The sequence below is a fragment of the Calonectris borealis genome, chromosome 6, assembly GCF_964195595.1.
Source record: "Calonectris borealis chromosome 6, bCalBor7.hap1.2, whole genome shotgun sequence".
In the NCBI taxonomy this organism is placed as follows: domain Eukaryota; kingdom Metazoa; phylum Chordata; class Aves; order Procellariiformes; family Procellariidae; genus Calonectris; species Calonectris borealis.
The window spans coordinates 19,442,339-19,460,910 of NC_134317.1; the positions used below are offsets into that span (position 1 = coordinate 19,442,339).

At 39.2% G+C, this 18,572-nt stretch overlaps 1 protein-coding gene across 7 annotated transcripts in view; it reads left to right on the forward strand.

Annotated features, from left to right (window-relative positions):
• The first annotated feature begins 500 nt into the window (after window positions 1-500).
• The window catches only part of PSMD14 (proteasome 26S subunit, non-ATPase 14), a 48,619-nt gene continuing 30,547 nt past the window's right edge, over window positions 501-18,572 (forward strand). The window contains exons 1-4 of one of the 7 annotated variants that reach the window (XM_075153084.1): window positions 501-789; window positions 4,237-4,288; window positions 5,873-5,960; window positions 8,856-8,907. In XM_075153084.1, the coding sequence (XP_075009185.1) occupies window positions 8,860-8,907 (48 nt within the window). In that variant the 5' untranslated portion in view covers window positions 501-789; window positions 4,237-4,288; window positions 5,873-5,960; window positions 8,856-8,859. Of the gene's footprint in view, window positions 790-1,421; window positions 1,514-4,236; window positions 4,289-5,872; window positions 5,961-8,855; window positions 8,908-14,228; window positions 14,267-15,833; window positions 15,933-16,134; window positions 17,419-18,572 lie in introns of those variants that run through there. The other 6 variants (XM_075153089.1, XM_075153085.1, XM_075153086.1 and 3 more) reach the window with 6 other exon arrangements.

Here is an 18,572-nt window from a genome sequence, read left to right on the forward strand (position 1 = left end):
TCTTCTGCCATCCTATTGTCTAGTTATGTGAGCACAGGTGCCATTCGGCTGCAATTTGATTCTGAGCTATGGACAAAGTTAACGCACAGCACTTCCCAGCAAAGCAGTTTAAGTGCTTCAGTTCAGCATGTGCCACTTTCCACTCAGTGTCACTTAGAGACTGTGTCCCTCTGAAGGTCTCTCTCCCAAAAGCTCCAAGTAGCTGTGACAGCTATGGATTTGTTAGTGCACAATCCAGCAAGCACAATGGACATCGTGGGTGCGACCATAACATCCCACTGCCTCAGGGGCTTCTCAGGTCCCTTCTCACTACTGTCGCCAGGCTCTCAGTGGCCCCAGGCCCAGGCCGGCCACAATTCGCCCTCTAGTCTCGCCGTCCCTGGGGCCAGCCTGCACGGGAGCGCTGGGGACCGCCGCGGCTAGCTGCGGCCTGCGCGCCCCCATGACACCCGGGAGAGGCCTCCTTTCTTGCTCCGCCTCCCAGAGGAAGGCCGACGGCTGCAGCGGCCGCCCGCGGCCGGGGCCGAGGACGGTTTAACGGCCGCAGCTGCTCCCGGGCGCGAGCGCCAAGCGCGGGCCGGGCGGCCGCACGCGCCGCTGCCAGGCGGGCCGCGTTGCCATGGCTCCCAGCCCCCCCTTCCCGGGCTGCGGGACCGGAAGCCCCCGCCGCGTGCCCTTTGAACCGGGAAGTCCTTGCGGAGGCCTGGGCGGACTCGGTTTGAATGAAATCCGGCTGATTCACGGTGGCCCGGGCCGAGGCGGCGCGGCCGGGGAGGGGCCCGCGCGGAGGTGAGGGCCCGGCGGGACGGGCGCCCTCGTCACGGGGATCCTCGGGGGCCCGGCGCGGCCCGTGGGGGCCTCGCTGCGGCGTGGGGCAGCCTCTGCGTGGCGGTGACGGCGGGAGTGGGGCCCGCGGAGAGGGGGCCCGAGCGCCGGGCAGGGAGGCGGGCGGTGGGGACGGGAGCGGCGCTGTTCGCTGCCCAGGAGGGGGGACGGGGCAGGTCTGGTAGCCCCGGGGGGGGGGCGGTTTTCTCCCCGTGGGGCATCGGCCCGGGCGGGGAGCGCGCCGGGCCCCGTGGGGCCGGCGGTGCGCGCCCGCGATGGTGCTGCTGGCGCCCGAAGAAAGTTTGGGCGCTTTCGGACAGCGGCGGGGGCGGGCGGCGGGGCTGTACACAGCCGGAGCTAGTCGGCAGGAGGCGGCCGGGCCCTGGGGAGCCGCGCAGGGGGGGGCCCGCCGCTGGAGCGGCCGCCTGGGCCTCGGCGCCTCAGGGGCCCGCGGCGGCCCTGCCGCCTTCCCGGCCGAGAGCAGCCGTCGTGTTGCGCTTCGGCAGACTCGGGGCGGGCGGTGCCTGCGAGCGCCCGTTTGTTCTACGGGCAGCAGCGGGCTGTTTCCCATCGGAGGAACTTCACGGATTGAGAGGCTGCTGCTGCTTCTGGGGTGGAGCCTTGCGGCGGTCCCCGCGGCACGGCTGGAGCTGTGGGGCGGGGAAGCGACGGCAAAGCGCTGGCTGGGGTACGCGGAGGAGAAGAAATCTTTAACTCGTGTCAGGAAAGACGAAGGGGAATTAAGTAGGAAAGGAGCGGTAATCAAAATTAACAGTGCTGTTTCTAGTGTGCAGCAGACTGAAGTTTCGTTTTCAGAACAAATCTATGAGACGTAGTTGGATACTTGCAAACAGTTGACAAATCTGAATGTGTGCTGATGTCATCTCTTAAAGCTGTACTTGTTTCCGGTACACTGTAGAAAACCAGAAAAACAACAAGGATCGAGATTGACTTTTTAATAAAAGTTTTATGCAAATGTATTTGAAAGCTGTACGTAGCTGAAAAGTCTGACGGGTTTGTATTAATCTTAAAGCTGTCACCCCCTGTGAGTCCAAGGTGTATTGTATGCCTCGGATATAGGGAGTACACTTAGAAGAAGATTCTGCTGAGAAGTGCACCGTTTGTGAGCTTGTGTTATAGAAACAAGGAAAAGATCTGTGTTTGTGAAGAAATCCAGAAATTGGCTTGCAAGTGAATTGCTTCTGAATCACTCAGCGTGACTTTGAGCAACTAGGTTTTGCCCATAGCTTAATGGGAAATTTGTGTTCCATCAGCTGTTATAACATGCCACATCAGGGATATTTGATATCTATGGTTAAAAAAATGAGAAGTTAGAGCATACTTCAAAATTAACATTAAATAATACCAAAATATAAATTAGTTTGTAAACTGTCGTGGAAGTGATTCAGTCTTGACAGGCATTATGGAGTGTATGCTAACAGTAGCTACAATTATCTCCTAACATCTAGGATGATGGGAAAGGACAGGTAGTTAGGATATCTTGAATAATAGAAAACTGGTGTGATGAGTACTTGCTGGAGTTGGTGGCGGGGGACGATTCCACAACAGTTGTGTGTCTACCCCCCCTCTGCAGATTTCAGAGAAGCTTATTACTTTATATATAGCATAAAATTAATTTTGTGGGTTTCTGTGGTGGTGTGATTTGTTAATTAATCTTCCTTTACCTGTAAGTTTGGTGTAGATGTACTTAAGTAGCTTTAGAGTAGTCTGCTTGGGTCTGGGTTACTTCAGTAACTCCAACTCAGCAATGAATGTAGTAGAATAAGGTTTTCTGTGCTTCTGGAAATCAGAAAGCAGAGTCTGAGAAGCTAACCTGCCTACCTTCTAGTCCGGCTCAGGTCTGTTGAGATTCGGGTCTATATGGTCCAGAAACAGAGCTGAGCACATTATGGAAGCAAAGTAGTCATGTAGCTCTGGATTTGCACTACTGAGACTGCATTCATTCATGGCTTGGTTAATCTTTAGCTTTAATGAACAGATTACTGAGAATTGATGGTTGTTTTTTTTTTTTTTCTCCTCCACTTTTCATACAAAATATATAGGAAGATAGACTTCCCCGCCCTTGTCACGTGTGAAGTCTCTGGTTCAAGTTTCTTTCATTCTGTGTTTGGTGACTTTACCTGCAGTGAGTTTTTGTTCTTTTCTCAGTGAAATGATGTTTCTCTGCAAGATGCAGTTCCTCAACTAATTTACCTTTGTAGCTGTTTATCATCCCTACTGAAGCTGAAATTGTTATAGTTGCAGCAAAAACCTTAAACCACTTTTTTAGTTGCTGTTAATAAAATTGCTAATTCATGTGCTATGTGGAACTTCTCAACAGGAGATCTGGAAGTGCTTATACAAAGCTTAGTATGTAGTCTCAGGTGGAGAAACTGAGATACCAAAGATGAAATGATTTGTGTGAAGTCACTCGGTGTACAAATTGCAAAGTGTGGAGTAAACTGCTGTCACCCGAGTCTAGCCTGATACTCTCTCCACTAATAGGACAGTTTAGTAGCCAGTGTTTTCTCTTCCATGTGTGTAGAAGCTAATATTTTTTTTTTTAACTAACTCAAAAGTTGTCAACCAGGAGAACCCTCTTTCGTTGAGGGATCGCATCATGGAGTGTTAATGCTAGATAAAGATAGTGCACTGTAGTGTGAAACTCATGTGTCTCATGCAAAGAGATACAGTAATTTAAGACTGTGTTTCAAGTCGATTTCAAAATACGTGCTGAAACATGCCAAGTATAAGCACAGTAGCTATTGGTTTATACCTAGATGTGTATATACATTTGTGCATAATGCATTTATATAATTTCATCCCTATGTTACCTAAGGAAAAATAATTTCATTATTAAAAGTCAGCATTTAAGTCAACATTTAAGTGACTTGAAGGTAGTAACCAACAATTGAATGGTGAACCAGAGCTCTCCAAATGGACAACTCTTGCCAATTATTACAGTTACCTAACGGTAGTATTATGAACAAATATTAGACATGGGTTTTTAAAAAATTTCTGTTTTCAGATCAGTTTTCAGATGCTCTGTGTATACTTCCACTGCATTATTAATCACCACAGACTTTTCCCTTTTGAGGCCAGGACAGTTAAATGGCAGTAATGAAGGTTTGGGTTTTTTAAATACCATCCTATGACCAAGGTTTTTTAGCTGAGGTGTTTCAATCATGGACATGCACAAGCAGGGAAGCTACTTAACTTTTTTTTTTAAAAGCCATCAGTGACCATATTGATCTCAATGATGCATGCATGTCATCCAAATCCTGCAGTGCACCAAAATACAAGTTTATTATAACTGGCCTTCTGCAATTTTCTGATATGGAACTGTTTGATATGTGTACCTGCTTCCTTAAAGCTTCACTTTAAACAGAGACTGTTAACTCTTCCTTGCAGACAGAAGGAAATATTATCAAAATACCTTTTGCTGACTTTGGAAGGAAAGGAGGTGAGATTTACCGTGAACTGTTTGTTGACTTTTCTGTGGTTTTTGTGTGTTATCTGTAAGTATATATGTGTATATATAGAGAAAAAACAACAGGTAAGTGTAATAAAAACTAGCTTTTTGCACTTTGCAGCAGAGAGGGGAAAAATTCTCAACTGTAGGTTGCCATGTTGTGTACCTCTCCCAGGGAACCGACCAAGCTCACAGAGATCTGTTTCTCTAATATCCTTGTAGGAAATGGGGAAGGGAATGCAAGGGTGGCCAGCTGGCTAGAATTGAATTGGGTTGTAACTCTGAAGCCCACTTGTGAACTGGTTGCAGTTCTGTGGCAGCCTGTGCTGATATAACTGCTGGCTGTTGTGGTCCTGTCTCATCTGATCTCTTCTGGATCATTTCCTTGTGCAAAGCTGGCAGAAATGTAGCAACTTTTCTTTTGACTTGTTAGTGGAATTCCACCTCAGCCTGTCAGCACTGAGAAACTCTGATTTGTTCTTTCTCCTCTAACTTTCCAGGAAGATGAACACATCTTCCTTTGCTCGTGTACTTCTTTGAGATAAGGTTCAGAACGGTCTCCGTTAAATTACCTCAGTGACTTTAAAAAAAATAACGAACAAAACCAAAAAAACCAAAACCAAAGACATTTTTTGGGCAGCTTTAGCTTAAAGAATGATTTGACATAAATGTCTTCTGGAGTCTGGATTAGTGTTAGAAGCAATCAGCTCTTCCAAGACCTCTTTTTCTGTTATGCCAAGACAACTGTTTCTGGGATGCAGTGCGAATTCTCTCAGAGAAGTGAACAGGGTTAAAAACAACATTTTTGTTAGCCTATCAGTTTACTGCAAGGCTGCACAAATGGCTGTCCTGGCAGTACTGAGAAGGCAGCATCAAGTTGGTAAGCAGCAGCAGCAGCTTCCCCACTGCTCCTTATGTTAACATTGACATTGAAAAAAATGTCTATCAAATCATGGCCACAGATCTGTTTTACAACACTGCACTACAAATGATTGAGTGGATGCGATTGGTGGGCAGTGTTCTCTGGGAAGAGGATAACACAACTTTTAACTCCTAAACTGAATGTGAAGCAGCCTTTCTCGACCTGAATTCAGGCAAACGTAAAGGCCTCTGTGACTTTCCCAGTCACACCAGCTGCTCTTGCAGAAATAAACAAGAAAACTGTCCATACCTGCGGACTGCTCTTTACCTTTGTGTTTAGGTCATCTTAGCTGCGGCAAAATCTTCTGAAATAGTAATAAAGGACCATAGTTTCAGTTTCTAACAGCATTTTAAATTATTGATTAGCTTTAAATTGCTTAAATGGGTTATTAAAATACTTTACTCTTCCATGTAATTTTGAGAAACTTGGAAACTTCTTTCATTGTTATAGATGCTTGGGCAAGACATGGCATGTATGGCTTCCGAGGAGTATATAGTACAAGCGGGGAAAAAAAAAGGCATTCTTTGGGTTATTCTTCAATGGTGCTTTGTCCTTTTGTAGGTCATCAATGTAACATTTCTTTTTACATGTGCTACTGTTTCTAAATTTTAATGGTTTTCTGCCCTTCCCCTCCTTTCTATTTCCTTCTATAGGAAAGAGACCTACTGGCGTCATCTTTATAGTCAAAAAGTGGGAGCTCCTGCTGAGTTTATTCTGCGATCACCTCTTGCTGAGCACCAGGTTAGGAATGCATATTTGCTTTATTTGTAAATGCTAAAGTTATCTTAATTAAGGAATAAAAATTTTGCACAAGGTTTACAAAAGCATTATTTCATAAATGGAATTTATGGCTGAAATAATATTTGGGCACAGTGGATTAACAAAAATTAAAATTGGTTTTAATTTGGATTGCTAACCTAAATTCTTCAGGTGATTATACAGAGTAAACAAATATGTTTAGGTCTAAATATACTGTAATCTACTAAAACATCTTTAGTTACAAATAAGAAAGTAAAGTATTAGTTGCCAAAATTCTAAGCAGAGTCAAGGCACAGAGCTAGTGAAATAATCTGCAGTGCATTTAGAACTGGTTTGTGGAGTTTTTCTCTCTGTGCTACTGCCTTGAGAATCTGAACATCTTCAGTTCAGTGGCTAGTCTGTGATAGGTAGAAAATGTTACATCCCTCCAGTTCTGTAAGACAATGAGATTTTGTTGTTCCAAAACCAGTTATGCTGATAAATAATAAGTTTGTGTAACTTGTAACTTCACTTGCTAAAGTGAAATGTAAATAGGTATAAGACTTGTTATTCAATATTATTTCTTAAATGTACATAGGTAATTATACCTCATAAGCTTATGGAAGTTGCTGTAGTTGTAGGAAAGACCAGTTTTATGGTTACCAGTTGTAGACACTAAGAGTTTTTTAAAATAAATGTACAACCATGATTGATTAAAATCATAATTTTAGTAGTTTAAATCTGCTTCTCAGCTACTCTTCAGCCCTCGTTAGTGTCATGAAAGATGAATCATTGTGGGTTTCAATGGAGGAGTATCTACCACAGAGGCGTAAAACAAAATGTAGTTGGCGTTAATTGTACTCATGAATGTTTTATTGAAGCCATTTACCATGCGCTTACATAATAGCTTTAAACAGCAACTTAACCTTTCCATGGAAATCCTGCAACTTGATTTGGAATTTATTGTAGTTCAGGATAGAAAAGTATATACACTTTGTGTGCAGCTTTTGCCTGTAGTAAAGAAGGTTGGTTTCAATGACTGTCTGAAAAGAAAAGCATAACCACTGACCCTTTAATAAACTCCCTTTTAATTCATATAGTGCCAAGGTAGCTTTAAGAAAGTACTTATTGTTAGTTGAGGCTCCAGTTGTTGGGTTTGCATATTCTACAAAATCAAGGGAGTGAATCAAATGAAGCTTACTAGTGCATTAAACTAGGAAAGTGAAATTAGCAAAAAGAGCAAGTGTTATTGATCCATGTGTCTTAAATATTGTTGTTTGAAATGAGTGAAATTCCAGACATGATTAAAGTAGGAGTTAGATAATCTTATCTAGTGGTAGGTTCAAATGCTGCCTCTTTGTGTGTTCACAAGAAGCTTAAAATATTTGTTTTAAACTTAAACTGAAATAAAGCCTGTTAGTATCTAGCCAGTAAAAATATTAGCAAATTTCAGAAGCAATAGTGAGATGACATTTACCTTCAACATAAAGACTTTCTTATTTTCAATATACAAAGCAAATTTATTTTTCATGAGAAGTTCAAAGTTCTTTTGCATAATTAATTTTAAAAGAAGGTTCTTGAATTAGTATTGTTAATGCAGTCTGTTGAAATTATGTATATAATTCTCATATGTGTAATGTAACATCCATTTGGAGGATGAATGTATTTTGGAAATATACATATATTTGGAAATATTACTTGCTGTTCTTAATTGCTCTTATATCAGCCGAATAGGCTTTGTTGTGTTGTATTAAAACTTGTGCAGTTAAGATCTTAGTTTCTGATGCCTTACTTTGTATCTTCTATTTCACAAATAAAATAAGCCAGTACAATTTAATTTCTATAAGCCTTGGCAATGACTTGGTTTACTGAAAGCAGCTGTTTAAAAAGTAATATTCAGTAGTTTTTGTTTACTTTACCACTGAGTTTTGTTGTATAAAGCTAAGAAGTTGAAAAAGCCAAGTAAGCAAGATAAAAGTCTGTTACAGCTGGGACCCTTACTGATACCCTTACTTAGGTATCCACAATTAAATAGTAGATTGCTTTTCAACAATAGAAAATGAATAAACTGCAGAGAAATAAAAATCAGTGTAATTTTTTTATAGTTGGGCACCTTAACAATTCTTATTTCTGGAGATCACTCCTTTGAAAGTTGCAAGATAGAAAATTTGGGTTTGTGTTTTGTTTTTTTTTTTTTTTTTTTTAAGGTAACGAGTTAGCTGCATTGATTGGAATAATCTTGCACTAAAGCAATGGCACATGCAACACTGAAAATGTATAAAATGACTGTACTGTCACTAGTGTTCTAACTATATACACATTAAATGTTTACTTTACAGTATTTCTTTTAGTATAATGAGTTCATTAAAAAAAAGCTTTTGATGCTAATTCAGAGATCCATAATCTGCTCAGTGTCTTTCACATGTAGTTTTGATGATAACTGACAAGCTGTAAGTTAATTAGCGCAGAACTTACTAATGAGGATGCTAAAATCCTTACTTTCACATTTTTATTGATGCTTTCTGAACGAATTGGAGTAAACTTGATTGTATATCTAATAAGGTTTAGGCACTTCCTCGATGTAGGTGCTGTTCTTAAGCAACAAAAGTCCCCCAATTAATTGAATGATAGGAAAGTTTTGAAAAGTTTGACAAAAGTGTTCGTCTTCAGAAATGGGGATAACCCAAAACCAAAGCAATAAAACAAGGTCTGTTAATTAGCATGGAAGACAGCTTCTTGAATTAATATGTGGTGTTAATTAACAGGAAGTCTGATGTTGTGTTGTAATTACCACCAATATTTTTGACATACTGAGTGACTGAAGGTGAATTATATAGATAGCAATTTAGTAAACACTTCAGAGCTTGGGAACATTTTTCCTTTTTTTTGTTTTTCTAGAAATATGGATAGACTTCTGCGACTTGGAGGAGGTATGCCTGGGCTGGGACAGGTTAGTATATAGCTTGTCGATATCTTCTCTTTAATATTAATTAATTCTGGAATATTCCTTTTATTATATTTAAAAACAGCATCAAAAAAACAGAGTTCATAGTAATAATCTCTGACTCTAGAGATGCTATATAAGTATGTGCAAATCATTGTTACAGCCTGACTGGTTTTTTTTTTTTTGCCTTGTGTTGGCACTGAGTTTACAGAATATTTATAAATCTTTAAATTGGTGTCTGAACATTTTAAAGTTCGGATTGAAAAGCATTGGAAACACAGAATAAAATTAAAAAATCAATTTCCAATAATGCGGATTTTCAGAACGTGAAGATTATTCTAAATGGCTGAGCATACCCACTTGCTTCTTCATAAATGATATATTTCAGTCCTTGGATCACATTGTGATGGGCATTATAAGATACTGAAGTATATGTAAATTTTGGGAGGTAATTTGAGTTGAATTTATCACTTGCAGGTATTTGTAGCCACCTATCTGTGTGTTTTATTGTGTCTTCTCTTGTTGTGTTGTCCTCACTTCTGTAAGTCTACTCACAGCAAAAAGGGCTCCCTGGCAGCTGTCCTGTTCCAGTGGGAGACCCACATGCATTGTATGGCTTCTCCTACCACTAGAGCAAGCTCTAGTGCTTTTTTCCTTGGCCAACTGGTGTGGCCAGCAGTCTTCAAAAATAAAACCAAGCTGATCTTATTACATTGTGCTGACTACTATGGATACAGGGAAAAAAAATAATTAGGAACTTTTTTGTCTGAGGCTTGTAGGAAGAATTATTTCCTTAAGAAAAGGGCTCCAGTGTAATTTTCCTTTGTAGCCTTGGCTGGCTGCAGTAGCTGGCCTTTCTCTGCTTTCCTCATCTGCCTCCAGGGCTCTGTTCTAAATCGAGAATCCAGACTCTTGTTCTTCTAGAGGAATCAGTTTTGTTTGTCTTAGGCTTCATGATGTGTGTGTGAGTTTGCTTCTGGGATGATTGAAATTGCTAAACCCACAGCTTCTTCTGGTTGTCTGTAGTGTGTTTGTGTCCAGTATAACTAGGGAAGGAGTGGTTTAATACTGAAGCATTTGGTGAAATATTCTAAGCTGATTTACAGCCTCTAAGTGTTTTGCCAAATAAGCTGTAACTTTTGGTGCATAATTTTTTTCCTTTTTATAGCTAAAATTCTATTCACGCTCTCTTAGTGAATCTTCAAGCAGCCCTCAGTTATTTTTAGTTTCACTTTCTTAAACAGTTATTTCTCTTGTTCCTCTGAGCTGCCAGCCTGCTTCATGACTCTTCATTTTTTTAACATCTGCGCAGTCTAATCACTCAAGCTTTCACTTCTTAGTCCTCTCTGAACTTGACGCATATCAAAGCTGTTTTTCAAATTTACAGTTAACTCTCTCTGCTGCTTTCTGAATTTCTCAGCTTTAACTTAAAGCTTGCTAGAAAATTGTGGCAGACAATAAAACATAACATTCAGAAAGAGCTCGCTGAACTCCTCTGGCAGCTTTGGCCTGCAAAGCTGCTCTGTGTTTGTTTAAATATGGAATTGTCTCTTAAATGAATTGATGAGTGTGTGTTGGATTAAAAAAAAAAAAGACAGGAAACTGAATTGCTCTTTATGCAAGTTGCTGCTTGCACTGGATATCTTGACTACTTTTGTAGTCTTTTGATCTATTGAATCAGCAGGAAGGCTTTTCAAAAAGAATAATTTTATGTCTTTAAAATACAGTGTTTCAGTGGACCTTCAAAGATCACTTCTGTTCTGAATATTGATTGATTGATGATTGAGAGATAATCCAGAGTGAATCAGATGGCTTTGAGGTGGAAGAGAGAAGTCAGGTATTTCTTGGACATACTTTGTCCTGCTAGAAAGTAAACAAAGTTATTACCATTCATTTGCACTAGAGTGTTTTAAACAACTGTACAAAGCTTTTTGTTTTTCTTGTTGCTGTGTCACAGTTGTTCTGTCTTTGGAGGTTTTGCTTTTAAGGTTGAACACAGTAAAAACATCTGAGTAAGTCATTCTTGCTAACATAAGAATCATCTGTGTGTATAGGCTTGTAGAAAAAGAGAAGCATTTTCAAAGTAATTTTATAACACAATTTGGGGATTTTTTTTTCTTGTAGCTAGGGGTTTGCTTAGCAAGAGGACTGCATCACATAAGGTTTGCTAACAGTCTGCTTGATTTGCTTTGTAACTAATGTTCAAGTAATAGCAAATGCTTGGTCAGCACAGTTCCTATTTGATCTCTGCCAAGGAATTCTTTCTCATTGACTTGCCTTAGCTTCTTCAACAGCAGTTACTCGGCTCTTCCCCCTTGGTAAAACCACCTCTTCTGATTATTATTGTTTGGGTTTTTTGTTTGTTTGTTTTTCTTCATTTCCAAACTCAAATATGTTGTCCAAGTGCTCTTTGGATTAATGTTTTTACAACTTTCAAGTCCTTTGGTGTCTTGTATTCCACTTGAAAACTGCTTCCGGTGAATTCATGATTCTTCTCTTTTCTTACTACTTGCTCCTTCAGCATGCTATTGAGTGGCTGATTGGTCTTCAATATTGAATAGTCCAGAGGTGGTCAGTGCTAAATTCCATTGACCCTAAGCCTGTCTTCATGTGGCTAATAAACAAATCTTTAAGGAAGTGATCTTAACGTGATATTTCAACAATTAGCTTTCCCTCCAGTGACGTGTGGCTTAGAAATTTTGAGTCATTTCCTCTCTTTTAGTCTTAGAAGGACTGTCTTCATGGGGCAGCAGGTGGACAAGAGAGGAGGAAGAGAATCGTGATAGCTTTTGGCATCACATAAGCCATCCACAGTATTTTCTGGCAGTGAAATTTGTCATTAACTTTGTGTTCTTTGTATGGGAAGGTACCCGTGTTTAGTTTTAAACTTGATACCATAAATAAGACCTTCTTTGCAATGCTGCTTCATGCAGAAATTGTTTGTGTCTTACATGCCTGATATTGTAGGCATTTGAATTTCTGCTCTCATGATATATGCAGAAGAAGAATGAGTGAGTGAAGCTTTTTAAAAAAGATGTGGGGGAACAGTTCAAGTTTGCAAGTGTTGTGATGTCCCAAACATCACAATGTTACTTTAATTTCCCTTCTGTAGTTCATGGGAGTTCAGATTTTGGCAATGCCCTTGATTTCCTTCTTTTTTATGGTCTCCTCTCTTCCTTCTCCTGCCCCTTGTCATGTAAGGTTTTTTTAGTTATTACCTTCCCTTTCCTGGTTTGTTCTTTTCCATCTCTCCCTGTTCATCCCCTTGGAATACTACCTACCACAGAATTTAGCTAGTGATTTAATACTTCACTTTGCATGTTACGTTTGCTGCAGATAAATTAACAGGCTTTGTGGGGTATGTAAAAGCGTTCTACTTATGTAGCAGGCAGGAATTTGGAGCAAAACTCCTCTTCATTTTGTACGCTGAACTATTGTTTGCTAGTGAAATCGGTTCTACATATGCCTCTATTAGACAATCCTACTGGATACTGTTTAAGAGTGTGGGCAAATTAAGTGCATTTTTAGCAGAGCTCTCTCTCTCCAACACTTTCAGAACAATAATCCAAGCTATACAAGTTCTTGTCCATGCTAACATATCCTGTCTGTTTTTTTGAATCCAGATGTGAAATAAATGACACTTTTTTTAAAATGCTGTTGAAATAATTTTTCATTACTTGATGGAATTTTGAAAGACTCATTCACATTGCTCTGTTAGTGCAGACAACTGTTCTAGTGCAATAAATGGAAAATAAAACTGATTCTGTATTTCTGAATTAACATATTTGATGGCAGAGGGGAACGGAAAAAATCCAAATGGAAAGGTAAGGAGAGACAGAGAAGTGACCTGTGTCGTATAAGGAGTGTTTACACCTTGACTTGGAATATAGAAAATAGAAGTGCAGATAGCTATTTTGTTTGAATAATGGACTTGCCAATTAGCCATCAAGTGCTTCCATCTGTGAAATAGTTGATCAGATGGGTTAGCTGGGATGTTTCCAGATTAGGGCATTGTAAATGGCACTTGAAAACTGTCACTTTGATTATGAGGTTTCAAGCATTGCACTGCTTGATGCTGTGGAACCTTTTTCCCTCATATTATCATGGTTTTTTAGAACATGCTGATCCCATTTAGTACATCTATGGCACCGTAGGAACTTGGGAGACCTGCCACTGATCTAAAGTTCTGTTTCATCTGCTGATCTAGCCAGGATGGTTATTAGAAAAGAGCACTACTGGCTCAGTATTCTGCAGGGCTTCAGAATAAGAGTTGCTGATCTGGCACACAAAGGAGGGTCAGGCTCAGTGTATATCATTCCCAACTAACAATTAAATGCAAGTCTCCTTGAGTTACTTCATTAAGCTGATGTGTCTCTTAAAGTAAATGACGTGTTCTAGCTGGCTAATCTGCATCCTAAGATTCCTTATGTAAAAAAAAAAAAAAAACAAAAACAAAAACAAAACACCAAAACAAAATAAAAAAAGCCCCAACAAAACCAAAACAAACCCAAACACCCCCATCCCATTCTCCCCAAACCCCAAAAACCCAACCAGAAAAAAACCCAACACCTTAACATCTTATTGAAAATTGTTTTGGTTAATTGTAGAGTGTTTTGGTATCTCGGTATCTGTTGCACCTCCGTGACTTTTCCTTCCTGTGTCTTCTGGGTGTATGTGCTTTATGTGGTTTGAATTGTTCTGATACACTATTGTCAGCTTCTCACATGTATTCGAAGCTTCAGATACTCCTTTTGAGAATACTCTGCCAGGGGAATAAACCTGAATTACAGCTCTTAAAATTGTGCATAATATCTGTGTCATTGCTTCTGAGACATTTTCTGTGTCATTGCTTCTGAGACATTTTCCAGCATTGCTTCTGAGACATTTTCCAGCAAAGTTCTCAAATACTAAGAATGTTAGTATTTCTAGAATTCCAATATACTGGTAGATGAGATGGTGTACAATTTGGGTGGCTTATTGCAGTTCTTCTTTTTTCCGCAGAAGCTATCAACCATTTAAAGAGTAGAAAAAATTTCTCAGTGGCAAACATTTTTTCATCCATTAAAAACATCCAACATCAACTCCATAAAAAATTCAAAAGACTTCGGTTGCCTATGTTATCTCCTGCAGAAAGTATCAGTGTCGGTTTATATATCCAAAATATATTATTTTGTTTTAAGGAGATAAAACACCTTAGATACAATAAACCGTGCTGGTTTACTTTCAATGACTAGGATGAGTATTTTACTGCATTGGTTAGTGTTTTAATACAGGACTGTTCAACCGAAAGTTTTGTATCAAATTTAGGGTATCGGTGTGGCCTGGGTCTGCTTACACTGGCGATGATGATCGCTCCATGGGTAGTGTATGCTTATTTGAAAGTTGTTGGGGATTGCTAAAGGCTGGGTATAGTTTTCCTGCATTTGAAACACAGTTGAGTGATTGTAACGTGATTTATATCCAAAAGTGCTAATGGGAGAGGGAGAGAGAAACACGCTAGAATTGTTTTAGGAACAGTCATATGATTGTACTTACAACACAGTGCGTACTTTGTGTTATAAAAGTGCCTTAAAATATGATGGGCTGTACTACAGTCATACCTTACATATTAATCACAAACAAACGTAAAACTAAAAATAATAAAGTTAGTGGGTTATGCCTGAGGGTTATCAGTTTCCTCTGATCTGCTATTTTCCTGTAAACTCTGGAGACCATTTTTAGCTGCCTTCTCTTGGCCTCAGATCTTAAACTTCCTTATTTCTAATAATTAGGCAATTAGCTTCTCTCTCCTCAATTTAATTGCTAGTGTAGTCCAGCCGACTTTCCCCAGAAGAGACAAAGGAGCTTGGACAAGGAAATGAGTGTAACCCTAATGAGAAAGAACGGGGGGAAAAAAAGACTAAACAAGAGCAGAATCTTTGTGCCTTTTGCGTTACACCTGTTTGCTTGTAGTGTTCCTGTCTGTAAGCAGGAAACAGCCCCCTTACAGTGATCGATTTAATTTATTTCTTTTAGAAATTGTTTCTTCTTTCTGAAATCCTGTGCTATTGAATATTAAGTTGCAATGCTACTATGCAGCACCTTTGAACAAGGGCTTCTGTTTTCTTCCTGTGGTGTAGAAGAGTCCTCTTCAGTTTTTCCTGGAAGTTTGAAGTGTTGTTCTTGTGGTGGTGGTGGTGGTGGTGGGGTGGTTGGTTGTTTTTAATAAGTGTTACAAACAACTAATGTTCCTATATATTGTCCCTGAGTCTCCCAGTTCACCTGCTTGTGTCCAGAGAACCAGCTCTTCACAACAGAGAGCCTGTAGACATATAGAACCCAGTGCATTCTTTTACATATTGAGTAGATCCCCTTTAACTGCTCTGCTGCACAAAGTGTACTTTACGGTGACCTCGGACAGCACCTGCTGAGGGCTACTTTCCCTTCTTGGCAGAACCGTGTCTAGAATAAGGTAATTAAAAATCTGCGTTAGAGCAAGACTTCTGGAGGCGGACAAAATCTGCAAATGCTGACTCGTTATTTTCCTTGAGGCTCTCATTTCTAAATCCCAATACCTTCTGTAATGGTGATAGGAATAGATAACAGGTTAGTCCTGGTTTTATTCTGGAGTGAAACTGACCTTTGTGTTTTCTGGATTTTCTTTTTTCCCAGTAGCTTGAGATTGTGAAAAATAGTAGTCCTTTGCAAAAACATGTACAACGTTACTGAGGATTTGTTTTGTGTCCCTGATCTTATGGTTTTTTGCTAACCATAACGTTGTTATACAATCATAGAATTGTTTGGGTTGGAAAGGGACCTTTAAAGGTCATCTAGTCCAAATTGTCCTTATGCTTGATAATAAGGAATGTTAACCACAGTGATGCAGCATACCTTCCCTTGCGTTTTTGCATGTCTCAGTGAATTTGTACATTGTACGGGATAAAGGGAGAGGAAACACTAGAACCAGGGAAGACTACACTTAAGCGGCCATTTCATGCAACAGTTGTGTTGGGAACATTGCAGAAACTCTGACTATTGCAAATTGCATCAAGGTAATATATGTAAATAACTTTATATCATGACTATATGTTAATATTGGGTAATAAATATTTATTTCTAATAAAAAATTAGACTAAGTAGAATGACTTTCTGTAAAGTACATTGTAGTTAAATTAACCTTATCTGACCTCAAAATAAATTCAACTAGAATGGTTTGATGCCAAATCTTGGTAAATATTTTTTTTTTCTTAGTAAGCTTTAAGTCTCAGTCTTCGAGAATATTTTCAATGGTAGTACTGAAAAACAGTAGTGCTGTTTTAAAATTTTGACAATTTTGGGCAATTAGATGAGCAAAACACATTATGTTCTATAGATATATAGGAAATCCTGCATGTGTCCATGTTGGTGGATTACTATACCTATTCCATGAAACTTAGTACAAGAGAGATTACTGATAGATGGATAGGATAGAAACATAAGCTAAACTTTGGTGGCTTCCTTTCTTTCTTTTTTTCTTTCTTTAACTAAAAATCTGGCCAGGTTCTCTGTGGAGTGTCCCAGTGAACTAGAGATTATTTTTGTTTTAAGTTCTGCTTTTAATTTAAAAAAACGAAACCCACAGAAACAAAAAATCCAAACAAACAGAAAAGGTAAGTAGTAAAGTTTTGGCTTTGTACTGAAGAGGTGTTTGCAGACTGATGATCCCAAGCCATTTAACCAACTGCTCAGAGCTATACAAAGTTTTGTGTTCTGTAATTTTGGTTTTTGAAGAGGAGGGAAACATTATATATTTCAAGTCCATCTATATTGCTGTTTATGGAGTTCTGTTGTAAATGTGAACCTGGATAAACTTTGTTTAGGAGACAGGATTTTGTAAAACATACTGAGGCAGTTTTTTTATCTAGCCTGTTAAGGTTTTTCTTCAGATATTTTTAATTTAAAGTAACAATTGGTGCCATAATATCATCCATAAATGATGCCATACATTTTGGAGTCTATGAGACTGTCTATGAGGCTAAACATATTACTACAATTTTTATTTCGCTGACATATGGTATAACAAGACAATGTGATCCTTTCAGAAATCTAGGCTGTTTGTTGAGACTTATGGTATTTTGTGGTCTGTTATGTATGCTTGATTATAATTGGTATAAAAATGGGCCTAAACATACAAACTGTTTAGACATAATGCTAGCTTCAAAATATAATCCTGTTGATGTGGAACTAACTGTAAAATTGTGTGTGTACTAGTTTGAAAACGGCAATAAAATTTCAAATTGCTACTAATTAGTGCGTGATTCACAGTGCAAAGTAATATATTTTTCTCTTTTTATGAACTCTTTATGATTTTTTCAAATTTTTTATGAACTGGATCATTTTCTCTGTCATGACTGATCATGTTAACTTCCTGTATTGCGGCAAATGCAATACGTGACTTCGGGGGCTTGTTATGACAATGTTGCTAGAACCATTGAGATCCGGGAATATGGCTTACTCCTTTCGCCACTTCCACTGATGGAATACGAGTTGGTATTTTCTGTAAGTGTATTGTCTCAGCACAGGAAAGATTGCTCCACAATCACAATTTTGTTTAGATTCTTAGGCTTAGCAACGTGTAAAAAGCACTATGCTGATCTAAGAAATCTTTTATTTTTTATGTCACTATATCATTAGGTTATACCACTTACTGGCAAAGGGTGAGTAGAGAAGAGTAGTGGTACTCTGGTGAACTTTTAAGGTCTTTTTATTATCACTAATACCTCTGCTTCCTCTGCACGCTTGCTTGAGTTTGTGTCCTCCCTGCAGGTAGTATTCTGTAACTTTTTTTTCCCTTGTACCAAGCTATACACCCACCATTGGATTTACCTCCACAAAACGGTAGATTTAAGCTCACTTTAAGTGCCTGATCTTTCTACGCATCCTTTAATATGATAAATTATTATTTTACAATGATTGCCGTTGCATTTATACCCCAGTTGCCCTTCTCTCCCCCTATATATATAATAAATGTCATGATTGTCTGAAACACTTGTTTTGGAGGAGGTAGAGAAGGGAAGTGAAGAAGTGGGGGGGTGAATACTTTTTAAAATTCAAAAGTAATGCAAGTTTTTTCCGTCTTGTTTTTTTTAGTTAATCTTTCTCAATTATCTTTAGATATAACAGCTGAAAATATGTTCTGAAAGGGTTAAGTCGGCATGAAAGAATTCATTTCCACTTTAATGACCTAGCCGTGCTGGGTTAGGACGATGGGGAACATGCTTCTGACTTGTACTCCTATTGCCAATTAACACCTCCTATAACAGGTTGCCTCAGCTAGTCATTGAAGCAGAGGCAGTAGAAATAGTTTACAAGCAGCTTGTTTTTCACACTAGTTGTTTAATACGCACAAAATTAAACTATTAAAAGGTTCTTTCTTACCTTACTGGGAAAGAAATAAACACTATAGCAGTCGGTGTTTGCTTGTGTGTCCTATGTTCATGTTTAAATTGTTCCAATTGCAAAAATAAAAAAAAAGCAGTAATGATTGTAGCAGTTCTTATATTTTACACAGAAATATGCTGTTTGGTGCACTAAGATTTGCTCTACAGCACTTCAGTTCACTGCCTTTTTTTATTACAGTTGCCCCTGCAAAACAGTGTTTCTTTGTTGAAACAGCTATGATGTATTTCAAAATCATCTTTTGTGCTATTAGC